This window comes from Hyperolius riggenbachi, chromosome 3 (assembly GCF_040937935.1).
Source record: "Hyperolius riggenbachi isolate aHypRig1 chromosome 3, aHypRig1.pri, whole genome shotgun sequence".
Classification (NCBI taxonomy): Eukaryota; Metazoa; Chordata; class Amphibia; order Anura; family Hyperoliidae; genus Hyperolius; species Hyperolius riggenbachi.
The window spans coordinates 227,291,482-227,304,780 of record NC_090648.1 but is presented as its reverse complement, the minus strand read 5'-3'; the positions used below and the strand labels follow the sequence as shown (position 1 = coordinate 227,304,780).

General features: G+C 44.0%; 1 protein-coding gene across 2 annotated transcripts in view; it reads left to right on the top strand.

Annotated features, from left to right (window-relative positions):
- The window catches only part of NCAPH2 (non-SMC condensin II complex subunit H2), a 96,038-nt gene that overhangs the window by 77,965 nt on the left and 4,774 nt on the right, over nt 1-13,299 (top strand). For both annotated transcript variants that reach the window (XM_068275895.1, XM_068275896.1), the window contains exon 19: nt 356-457. In XM_068275895.1, the coding sequence (XP_068131996.1) occupies nt 356-457 (102 nt within the window). The remainder of the gene's footprint in view (nt 1-355; nt 458-13,299) is intronic.

The window sequence follows — 13,299 nt, the reverse complement described above, 5'->3', positions numbered from 1 at the left end:
TAAGTGCTTTTAAAAATAAATCTATCCCCAAGAATCCCCTATAAAGAGATGGACTAGTCCAAAACCTGTCACTTCTGTCAGATTTCTACTACTTACTGTAAGTGACAGCAACATAGGAGAAAAGTAATTTATGGCTCATTTTACTCTGGAAAAAAATGTACTTATTTTTGTATGTTTACACATTTTAAATTTTTGCTCTTTTGGCTCTTAAAATGTAACATAGATAAGGTGAAAAAGCTTTGTGAATCAAGCCCAATGTCTATTTTATGTCTACAGAAGATCATGGCACTGTATAAATTAAAATTGTATAAGTTTTTTTTTTTCCACTTTTAAGCATTTTGATATCTCTTTCCAGGAGCTATATATTTCCAATTCACAGAAATATGCACAAGAGACTGTACTGTCATTACGTGTGCGAGAATGGGAGGATAAAATGGGGCCGCAACTCCAAGAACAGGTAAGTGATACATTACATGATCTATGACTTGAAGTGTATATTCTGTAAGAATTCACTCTGACAATTGTTTCAGCTTGCTTACCCTGGTTTTGTGCTTTTAACCTACTGCCCTTCCACTGAATTCTTAAACTAGCAGAAGGGGAGAGTCAGTTTACTGAAAGTGAATAACAAGGGTTCCTGTTTTATGATGTAAAGGGAGATTTCTAAGCAGTTTGTACTTCATAAATTAAAGAACTATCAAATGAAACTGTCCTTCTGTAAACCCCACATACCTACAGAGCTTTTAGCCGGCAACAATAGAAAGCTTTTCAGAAGTCTGACAGCCTGTGTGGAAAAAAATGCTTTGTTTATAAGCTTTTGTAACAGTTTGTTTTAGGGAGGGGGGCAGAGCTGTACAGTGTAGATAGGTTCAACTTCTGTCTCTATTCAGAGAGGAATGATTTACTGTTCCTGCACTGCCCACACACACACTGCTTTATCACAGATCATATCAGAACAGGTGAGGGATTTTTTTAGCTACAGAGAAGGATCTGAAGACTATTACTTTATTCCTGTTCTTGGATGCTTCCCCTATTCAGAACGAGCTGTTCCTGGCCTTAAACTCTGTTTGCACTGCACGAGGCAAAGAGAGAGACACATACGGTAGGAACACATAGAGCTGCAGCTGAGTTATTTAAACACTATTTGAAGCTATATTTAACAACTCATCCTCCAGGATGGCTAATACATGAGAGGAAGCCTGCTCCACCCACCAAAGGAAACACCTCCAAATTAATCAATTAGACAGGCCCCATAAATCCTCCCCTGCCTTCACCTCGTCAGTTTTAGTGTGTTTCCCACACCGAAGGATAGCACATGAGGCAGGACTTTACCTGTCTCCTATCATTCTTGGCCTCCTTCCCTGGCAGCGGATGGGACTGCGTGAGGAGCTCTCCCCGCTCCGGGTGGCTGCAGAGGGATCTCTTGTGTCCTGGAGTGGCGGCGGCCTGGACGGAGCGTCTACGCTGACTGTATCCGCAGGCGGACTGGCTACTGGGAAGCGGAGGTTTGCGGACACTCGCGAGGAAAGCCGCGTGATACTCCAGTCGTGGAGACCGGGGGTGGCGTGATGACGCATTTCCGCTTAAAGCGGAAGTGTTTTTCAGCGTTCCTCCGCCATTGCTTCTCAGCGGCAGAGCGGAGCAGAGGGAAGGCATGGAGCAGTCAGACGCCTTACCCTCTGAGCCCAGCGGACCCCCCTTCAGTCACCTCACAAGCGACAGGACAGGTGAGAAGTGGACAGACAGAGGCTCTTTTTTGTAAGGCATTGCCACAGTCTGTCCACGAGAAATCCATCTTTGCGTGTGATAATGCTGGGCAGTACCTGTTAGCCTATATTGTGTATGTGGGTCATCACAGGTTACTGAAAGAAATGTATATGTTATGTCCCTTTGCCACCTGAGGACTCTAGCCAACCTCAGAAGGCTGCTGACAAGGCCGGGCGCTGCAAACAGTGTGATGATAAACTAGCCAAATCAGGGTCTAGATCACATTGTGAGAAATATTTAAAGTCAAACCCTACCCCTAAAACTCCAGACCCCACTATAGTTATGATGAACTTAATGGAGTCTATGCAGAAAGACTTTTCGTCCACATTTAAAACTTTTAGATCTGTTATGTCCTCACCGACTCTATGTACGGTACCTCAGTTACCTACACCTGTCGTGCCGACTCTTCCTACCCAATCAGAAACTCTGCGCACTCCTCAACCCCCCCCCCCCCCTCCTCCTACTGGTGTACCAGCTGCCCCTCCTGGGGTCCACTCAAAGCCCGGCACTCAGTGGAGGATTCTTTAGAGGAGGGTGAGGAAAGGAGTGAACCTGACTCGGACTTGGAAAATTTAGAAGATATTCCTCAGAAATCTTCTAAATACCTTTTCAATGCAGGGGGGACTGCGGAACGGCTTAAGGCGATATATGAGGCGGAGCAACTAGCTGAGCCAGCGGCTTCATCATCAGCAAGAGATGATATTTATGCAGGGTTGGAGTGTTTAGGGGGTAGAGGCTTTCCGGTACACCCGGCTATTCAGAAAATTATTTTAGCCCAGTGGAGAGACCCGGAGAAAAGACTTTATATTACCAGATCCTTTAAGCATAGATTCCGCTTTAAAGAGGAGGACATTGCTTTATGAGAAAAATGCCCTAGACTGGATGCTGCTTAATCACAATATTCCAAAAATACTGATTTGTCTTTTGAGGCCAGAGCTTTGATCAATACAGCAAGGCGAGCGTTATGGTTAAATACCTGGGAGGGTGACTTGGTTTCTAAACAGAAATTATGTTCGATAAAATTTGATGGTGACCTCTTGTTTGGTAAAGGATAGACAATATTCTAGAGAGGTCTTCTGAGAAGGGAAAAAAATTCCCGGACAAGGGGAAAAAACATTCCTTTCGTAAGAACTTTCAGGGCAAAAGGCAGTTTGCCCAAAAAGATACAAAGTATCAATCCCCGAGAAAGAGGTGGACGTATAACTCAGCAAAATCGAGAACCCCCTTTCTGTTTAACAAACCGGCCACTTCAAATGCAACAAAATGTAATTTCCCGGGTTCCAACGACCCAATGCAAAAAGGAGTTTTACTCCAGGGTCTTCATGATCAAAAAGCCTTCGGGCAAATACAGAATGATCTTAAACCTCAAACAATTGAACCCATTTATTCAGGAAAAAAAAAATTCTACATGGAGAATATCTTCACAATAAAAAATTTTAATCCCAAAGGATGCCTTTATGGCAACGCTAGACATCCAGGACGCATATTTGCATGTGCCGATACACCCGGCGTATCGTTTCCTAAGGTTTGCGATACGAGTGGGGGATACAATTCACCACTACCAGTATCGTGTCCTTCCATTCAGGATCTCGTCCGCTCCCCGCATATTTACAAAGATCATGGCAGAGGTGACATCATTTTTGCATCTGCAGAGGGTTCAAATAATACCATATTTGGACGATTGGTTGATGATAGCGGATTCTACTCAGACTCTTCTGCTTCATATAGATCTAACTATACATTACCTCTCCCAGTTGGTCTGGGTAGTGAACTACGTCAAGTCAATGTTGATCCCTGCCCAGAAAGTTACATTTCTGGGATTCTGGGTAGATTCCATGAGGGAAATGTTTTTATTGCCAGAGGACAAGCAACTGAATCTAATTCTCAAGATACAGGACTTCAGGGCCCAGTCAAGAGTATCCCTGAGGGAGACTCTATCACTGTTGGGCCTAATGACGTCCACAATTCCAGGGATAGTCTGGGCACAGTTTCATTCCCGTATCCTTCAGGTATGGTTCCTGACGGTTTCGGACAAGTCCAAGGAGAGTCTGGATCAATCCTGTGCACTCCCACCCTCTGTAATCTCGTCCCTTCTGTGGTGGGAGAAGGTGACAAACCTCAACCAGGGTCGCCTCTGGAATCCGCCGGTCTTGAAGAGAATTTATACGGATGCCAGTCTGGGGGGCTGGGGAGCTCATTTAGATCATTTACAAGTACAAGGACAATGGTCCCCGGAGATTCAGGCAAAATCTTCAAATTTCAGGGAGCTTTTTGCAGTAAAATTGTCACTGCTGGAGTTCTCCCAGCCATACAAGATTGTCACGTAAACATACTGTCCGACAATATAGTAACTGTATCCTACATTCAAAAACAGGGAGGAACGAGATCAAAGGATCTAAGGGATTTAGCGCTCCAAATTCTACAAATAGCGGAAGAAAAATTTCAGGACGATCTCGGCGGTGCATATAAAAGGCTAGCTAAATATTTTAGCGGATCGACTAAGTAGATAACCATGCGCAGAAGCAGAATGGTCTCTCAACCAAGAAGTGTTCGACCAGTTAATAGCTCATTGGGGACAGCCGAGTGTGGATCCATTTGCGTCACCACAAAATGCGAAAGTCAAAACTTTCTTTTCCCTTCATCCCTCATCCAGTCTGTCACACCTGGATGCTCTGGGGGTACCATGGCCGAAAGGACTTCTATATGCTTTCCCTCCCTTCAACTTGATAGTGAGAGCATTGAAGAAAATAGAGCAGGAATCAGCTCTAGTAATTTTTGTAGCCCCCACTGGCTAAAAATAAAAAGCATGCTTTTCGAAAATACTTCATCTATATCTATAGGGACCGTTGTTTCTACTTCCCAGGATGGACCTTTTGTTACAGGCAAAATCTTTGCACCCGAACCCCCAGAAATTTTCCCTAGCGGCCTGGCTCTTGAGCGGGAATCCGTGAAGTTAAGAGGATTCTCAGAAAGAGTCATTTCTACTTTAGTCAATTGCTGTAAGTTGACTACAAGGAAGATTTATTGTAAAGTTTGGAGAGTATTTTCTTCTTGGGAACGAAAAAAGGAGCATAAAAGAAACCACACTACCTATTATTTTGGATTTTTTGCAAGATGGTGTTGATTTAGGTCTTGCTACCAGTACCCTAAGAGTCCAGGTTGCGGCTCTATCCTTTTTTTCCTAAATTGAAACTAGCCAAGGAACAGGCAGTTATTGATTTCCTGAAAGCAGTATCCAGATCAAAGCCGATCCCGTCAAAGCTAATATCTCCCTGGGATCTAAGTTAGTTTTGAATTATTTAACTGATTCTTCTCTTGAACCACTCAATTCAATTTCGTTAAAATGGCTAACTTTTTAAAAACCGCTTTCTTAGTTGCTATAACGTCAGCACGTAGAGTGGGGGACATTCAAGCCCTTTCAATTAAATACCCGTATATATCGGTATTCCCAGACAGGATAGTCTTCAAAACAGATCCCACTTATCTGCCTAAGGTCTCCTCTGTATTTCACAGATCTCAAGATATTATTATTCCCTCTTTCTGTGATCCACCTTCCAATCAGAAAGAGGCAAAATTTAACAGACTAGATGTCAGGAGAATTCTTCTTTCTTACCTGGAGACTACAAAATCTTTCAGAAGGTGAAATCACCTTTTCGTAGCCTTTGCAGGCTCAAGGAAAGGACTACAGGTCTCAAAGAATACTATCAAATAGATGAAGAAAAATGGAAGCTGGCACTGCTGCAGGTGGTCAATTTAATGTCGTAATAGTGTAACAAACATGCAAGTTACAAATGATGAAGCACATACCCTGTGAGAAGAGGCATAGGTGGTGGTGGGTGCTGGGCACTGATGCCTGACGGCCGTTTCGCGCTAAGCAGCGCTTCTACGCCTGTAGTGCCAACCTTCTGCTTCCCTTTACTTCTTATTCAAAGAATACTATAGCAAGATGGATTAGGGAGATTATTACTTTAGCCTATAGCAATGCAGGGCAATCCATCCCTCAAACTGTAAATGCACACTCCACTAGATCCCTCGCCACTTCTTGGGCTGAAAGGTCACGGGCTTCCTTAGAGCAAATATGTAAAGGAGCGACCTGGTCTGGTCATCAGACTTTTGTGAAAGCATTATAGAGTGGATCTATTGTCAAGTCAAGACTTATCTTTTGGGAGAAAAGTTCTACAAAACATCATCCCTCCCTAAGGTAACCTTATTAAACTTCTCGTTGGTCTCTCATGTATTAGCCATCCTGGAGGATGAGTTGTTAAAACCCTGTTAGAACTTACCGGTAGCGGTATTTCAATGAATCCTCCAGGATGGCTACCTTAGTTCCCTCCCTATCTGGGGGATTATAAAATTTAGTAAAATGGTTAATATAACTATGAATAATTGCATGTTTTCCTCTTCCTGTTGGATCCTTCTAAGTGGTACTCTATAGTAACTGACGAGGTGAAGGCAGGGGAGGATTTATGGGGCCTGTCTAATTGATTAATTTGGAGGTGTTTCCTTTGGTGGGTGGAGCAGGCTTCCTCTCATGTATTAGCCATCCTGGAGGATTCGTTGAAATACCGCTACCGGTAAGTTCTAACAGGGTTTTCTGCTTTCTATCATTCTGAAGAGATTCCAGTCACTATTACAGCTAGTGAAGATTGTTTCTGTATGCTGGATGTGCTGGACACAGTCCTCCATAGTAATGCACACAGCGAAATTTGTTCTCTGTAAATGTTTTTTTTTTTTTTTTGTTTTTTACACAAGAAATGAAAAGATGAAAGAAAAAGCCTTTGTATGCTTTGTATTGCTATTTGCTAGTAATTATTGGAAATCTTTGTGGCATTTAGAATTTTTAACTTTGATAGTTGGTTTGATCCAGCGGTGGCTGGATAGTGTAATGGTTAAGCCTCTGACACAGGAGACCTGGGTTCGAATCTCTGCTCTGCCTGTTCAGTAAGCCGAAAAAAGAAAAAAAGTCTGCGCTTAGGAAAAAAACAGTTATAAAGATTTAAGTGGAGCGCACTGATAAATGGCAGTCTGTAACTAGCCTGAAAATCAATTATGCAAAAAGTTCAGAAGCGCTCACGGCTCAAAGACCACACAAAGTTCAGTTTATCAGAGAGTCACCATCCAGAAGTTTAGAACATCCAATTGGACCTCCCAGGGCTGTAACCGATTCCTTGATAGCTTGGCCAACACGTCATATAGATTTAAAGAGAAAAGGCACATAGCGTAATCCAACACTTACAACTTGCCCATCACCAATCAAAGTGACCTCAAGGTCCACCTTGTGCAGGATCACACTCCCCCCAATGCTCCCGCACTCACCCAGTCAGCCTCCTATTAATCCGGAGGTCTGGATATAAGGCATGAACAGGGGATGTGGCAAGGCTCACTTCCAATCACGTAGCAATCTAAGACTTAGAAAGCACCAGATAGTATAAAACCTTTTAATATCCAGTGTTCTCCCCAGGGCCATTTACCAGGGCGCGCCGCCCGGCTGATCTCCTCTGAGCGCCCGGCTGATCTCCGAGCGCCCGGCTGATCTCCTCTGAGCGCCAGGGTGAAATTGTCCCGTTCTGTGTCGCTCATTAGTGAGCAGCGGCGGCTGTATCATTGCAGCCAGCCGCTGTCACTCAGGGACGCTGCCTCCGCCCTCCTTCTCAGCTCCTGGCAGTTGTATGGAGGGGCGGGGAATGCAGCTGACGTCACACGCAGCTTAGCTGAGCAGGAGATCGGAGAGGAAGCGCCGCTCAGTTTTCTATGGAATGTTTAGCCAGATGCTCTCTTCCTCCTCTCGCTGTATTCATCCTTCTGCCAGCCTCTGTGTGTTGTGTTAGTGAGTTTCACTATCTAACGGAGACCCTCCCGCCAGCTAGAACTTGAAGATGCTTAACCCTTTCACCCCCTGATTATCCTGTCCTGTGACTGTGTCCCCTGGTCTCTGATTCTTGCCAGACTAGACTGGTCTGAGGGGGGAGAGTGAGACGCTGTACTGACAGCCATGGACAAAGGCAGGCAGACACAAAGTGATTAGTGAGGCACCCTGGCCCCTTGACAGCCACATAGCCAGCAATATCCCTTGTAACTGAGTGTTGTTACAACCAGCAGCCAGGTTTGAAAATGAAACTACTAAGATTTGTTCCCATGTTTCCTGTATACATGGGTGGTGTGAGAGGGGATATCTGGTGCCATAGCATGATATTGATATGCTGCCTGCTTATCAATATGCTATGGCCCAGAAATCCTCTTTCCCACACTGGGACCACCCATGTATATAGGAAACGCTGCTAGTTTCATTGTCAAATCAGCAGAAGGGTAGTTAGAACTTTAAAGACACTTTACCCGTTAAAAGAAAATGACCAGCTACTTACCTGGGGCTTCTTCCAGCCTCTTAAATTGTTCTAATCCCTTGCAGTCATTGCGCGCTGCTGCTTTGTACCTCTGTGATTCCCCTTTGAATGCTGCATGCATGGCCACCACGTGATATTCGCCTCCTCCATCATCACATTCCCGTGACCAGCAGCGTTCTGCACTTCGGGGTAACGAAAAATTGCTACTGTGCATAGGCAAAGTGCTCCTGGCCACGGCAGCATGATCGCGTTGGTGCGAGACTAAGGAAGAGAATAGCGTGGAATGGCGATGAGGGCAGCAGGAGGACTTTAAGGGGCTAGAAGAAGCCCCAGGTAAATAACTAGCCTAATTTTTCTTCAATTAAGTATCCCTTTAAGAGATTCCAGTACGGAACCTAGCCTGTCAATTTTATGGGGGGGGGGGGGGTGCGTTGTCAATCCACCTAGTGGCAATCAGCATGACCATCCCCACCCGGCTGATTTTTCATGCCACCCGGCTGGAAAAAAATTCTGGGGAGAACACTGAATATCCTTAAAAGCATAAAATATTGCACTCACAAGTGTAGAAGATCATCAAGCGTTTTGTACATATGTAGTTCACGGTCCCGGGTAGCCGCTCACACACACGCTGCCTCAGACCCTCTCCACCAGCTACTTCCTCATAGTGCCGATCACGTAACGTAGCTCCGCCCTATGCATTTCGTCAGGGAACTGACTCATCAGGGGCATACGTCACAAAGGGCACATCGGCTTCTATAAACCCCAAGCACCGCCCACAGTCCCAACCCCGCCTCATATTCAAAACAGGTCCTCCGCAAACGTCTGTGTGAACGCTCACCCATAGACCACACAATACGGAAAAATTCTATCCGTGCAGAGACTGAAAACAGATAAACAATGCGGAGAACCCTATACAACCTAAGACATCCAATGCGGAAAGCGGTATCTATACAATACGGAAATAAAATATCTATAAAACATCAGAAAATATCATAAGTCCCATGATCATATACTATAAACATATATGCAAAAAAACTTTTATACTTAGATTTAAAAAATGAACAGCAGTTACAGTATATAGACAGATCCTTTAACGGAAGCATACTGAAATGAGTGCCAAAGTGCGGCACCCCCAATAAGCCAAATAAATCGCAACCAATCACCAAATGACCAATAGTCAGAAGAAACCAGCTTACCGGTGCGTATTAAGGGGATATTAACGTATACCAGGTAGTGCCGACGCTCATAGACAAGGGTCAGGGAGGAAAAAGGATCCATCCACACACCAGCTAGCTGTTATTTATAAAACAGTTTATATCCAGATCAACATTTAGTCCCACAGGACTCGCCGTATCCAGATTAAAAATCCATTTGGTTTCTTTCTTTGAGAGTTCTCTTACTCTATTGCATCCTCTCCAGTTTGGTACTAATTTTTCTACTGCGCAAAAATGCATTGCGCTTAGGTCACACTGGTGCTTCAATTTAAAATGAGATGAGAGACTATGTTGCTCAAACCCCCTCCTGATATTATTATGTTCACCTATCCTTTCTTTTAGTGGTCTAGTGGTGCGGCCAACATATTGTAGGCCACAATCACACCAGATCACATATACTACAAAAGCTGTGGCGCAACACAAACTGTCTAATCCTATATGTGCTACCCGCTACCATTGGATCCTGACACTATTTCACTAACTCTATGCACAATTGCCTCGCGGCAGCATTTACATCCCCTGCAGGGAAAGAAGCCCGGAGTTTGCCAACCCAGCGCCCGCTTCTGTTCTGGAGGGGCCACGCAGCTTGGTGCTATCTGGTTCTTTAAATTAGGGGCCCTTCGATACACAAAGCTCGGTTTTGGAGGTAATACATTTTGTAGAACATGGTCACTCTGCAAGACATTCCAATGTCGATAGAAAATCTTCTCAACCTGTCTATAGTGTGTGGAAAAATCAGTCAAAAATGAGAAACTCTTAGGGTTACCACCTGGTTCATCCTTTCTGGCCCCTACTAACATCTCTCTTTCCTTTCTACCTACTTCTTTCTGTATCTCATTCAGCCAGGGTTCATTATATCCTTTCTCTATAAATTTAGTTTTCAAAATGTCGGATTGCGCAAAATAGTCATGTAAATTAGAACAATTCCTCCGAACTCTAGTGAATTGCCCCTTTGGAATCCCTTTAAGCCACTGTGGAGGACCTGTTTTGAATATGAGGTGGGGTTGGGACTGTGGGCGGTGCTTGGGGTTTATAGAAGCCGATGTGCCCTTTGTGACGTATGCCCCTGATGAGTCAGTTCCCTGAGGAAATGCATAGGGCGGAGCTACGTTACGTGATCGGCACTATGAGGAAGTAGCTGGTGGAGAGGGTCTGAGGCAGCGTGTGTGTGAGCGGCTACCCGGGACCGTGAACTACATATGTACAAAACGCTTGATGATCTTCTACACTTGTGAGTGCAATATTTTATGCTTTTAAGGATATTAAAAGGTTTTATACTATCTGGTGCTTTCTAAGTCTTAGATTGCTACGTGATTGGAAGTGAGCCTTGCCACATCCCCTGTTCATGCCTTATATCCAGACCTCCGGATTAATAGGAGGCTGACTGGGTGAGTGCGGGAGCATTGGGGGGAGTGTGATCCTGCACAAGGTGGACCTTGAGGTCACTTTGATTGGTGATGGGCAAGTTGTAAGTGTTGGATTACGCTATGTGCCCTTTTCTCTTTACATCTATATGACGTGTTGGCCAAGCTATCAAGGAATCGGTTACAGCCCTGGGAGGTCCAATCGGATGTTCTAAACTTCTGGATGGTGACTCTCTGATAAACTGAACTTTGTGTGGTCTTTGAGCCGTGAGCGCTTCTGAACTTTTTGCATAATTGCTGTTCAGTAAGCCAGCACCTATTCGGTAGGAGACCTTGGGCAAGTATCCCTAACACTGCTACTGCCTATAGAGCGCATCCTAGTGGCTGCAGCTCTGGCGCTTTGAGTCCGCCAGGAGAAAAGCGCGATATAAATGTTCTGTTTGTTAGTGTATCTGAGGTGACAGAATTGTGTTCACTTACGCATACCTTTTTTTAAAAAATTTGTTGTCCAGAGATTGTGGCACATTTTGCTCAGCCTTTCCTCTGTGCTGCCTCTGTATGCCCCATTCACAGCTCCAACTGGTCCCAGTTGCAGCGGGGCACATGCGCTGTCCGGTCCATGCACCCACGTGGACCACTCCCCAAAATGGCTTTGGCTCATTCTGGACAGTTCGGAAATATATGTAACTGGGCATGCTCAGTACACTCCAGTACAGATCTGTGTAGCAGGTGCTGCCAGGAGTGCACACAGAGGGTGTGTGGAATGGGCAGAACTGGGGCTATATTTTGCCCAGCCTCCATTAGGTGCTACAACAACAACAAATAACATTTGTAAAGCGCTTTTCTCCCATGGGACTCAAAGCGCATAAGCATGGCTCCGACCATCATGGTACAGAGGAAGAATTTTATAAGTCTGAAAATGCCAGGCTAAACGGGTGGCTTTTCAGTCTGGATTTGAATATCTCCAGGGATGGTGCTGTCACTAAAGGGCCACGCAATATCAGAACACCTTATACATTGCACAGGTATGTACACTTATGACATTTTTGTCACCCCAGGTTTATTTTAAAGATTGCATCCTTGCAGAGAATTTCAGCATGAGCTTTAGTCAGCTTTGAAAAATTCAATTTACTGCAAATGGATGACTTTTAAGAGCATTAAATTACAAAGTGCTTGTACAGAACTCATTTTTTGATCATGTCACTTTCTCATATAAAAACAGAACTGCTGCATTTGGCAGCAAAGCCCTCCCCTTAGTGGTCATGGCCTGTCCTGGTTGCTGAGCAAAACTGTTGAGCCTTTTAGACTGTCTGACGACAATCAGGCATGTGTAAGCGTTCCAACGACTTGATGAACAACTGATAACAGGCGTTGCACTCGATCCAACTGTCGGATCTACGTTGGCCTACGGTTGCCGGAAACTTGTCTGATATTGCGCAGTTGATCCATGTGTACAAGTCGTTTGAACGACTTGTACTTGTTTGCAATGTGTAGTCCGTCCAGCTTTTGTGCGCAGTATGTAAATGAGTTTATCCGTCCAGACGTGTGTACATACAGGTCGTGCGGTTCGGCGAGTCATGCGGGTGGTCGTTTGCATGTTGTGTGCTTGTTGAACGTGTGTATGTGGCTTCAGTGAATCCCATTCATTAAAAAAATAAAGATTTGAAGCAGCGCTAGCAATATGCCCATTGCATCTTTTATAGGTGTGTACTGAAAGTTTGTGATTAACAGCTTTTTATATATAGATCCCAAAAAACAAGAGACAGAGCTAGAGCTTTCCTCAAACATGACAGGATTAGTTATTGCAAACTGAGCTGCCATTAATATTTCCCCATATAACTAGTTCAGTTCTAATCTACTTGTAGCAGCATTTCAAAGTACTGCAGACACAAAGTACATAATAATGTACATAATGCCTGAGTGCATAATTACCACTTTCTTATTACTAATTGTGTTGGATCTTCTGTGTGGTTCACACCTTAAACTAACACCTGGCATTACGAGCTCAATAAATTCACAATAATTATTGTTAATCAATACTGACCATAGTTTTAAAAATGAATAAAGTTGGCTACCTTCATATAACCATCTTAGTACAGATTTCCTTTGCTCTCCTGTTACCTGAATGCAGGCTAAATTTGCATTCTCTACAATTGCTTCTTTTTTTTTTTCTTTACGAACTTTGTACAAAGAACAGCTTCAGAGCTCAATCAAAACAGAAAAGTACAATGAGGTAAAATGTGTTCAGGAGATGGACACAGGTGACACTGCTGTACATAAGTGTTACTGTGGATACAAGGTACATTGATGGCAACTCTATATTCATGAGATGTTTGCTATCCAGAAACTATAAATGCATCTAGGTTTTTTACATCTACACAATTCAGCCACACTTACCAGTCACTGGCAAATTTATTGGGAAAGCCTGTTCTTCTACAACATGTTAGACAATGGTATCTTAGAGTTCTTCAGTTTTTTTTTTCCCAGAGCCGCAGGGAGGGAAGGTATCAATCCATTTGAGTTCTTAATCCAGTAATCCAAAAATACTTTGACTTCGGGTCGGCTTTACCGCGATTTCTAATATTTCAGAAAGCTAACTTGACACTGAGAAGCAAA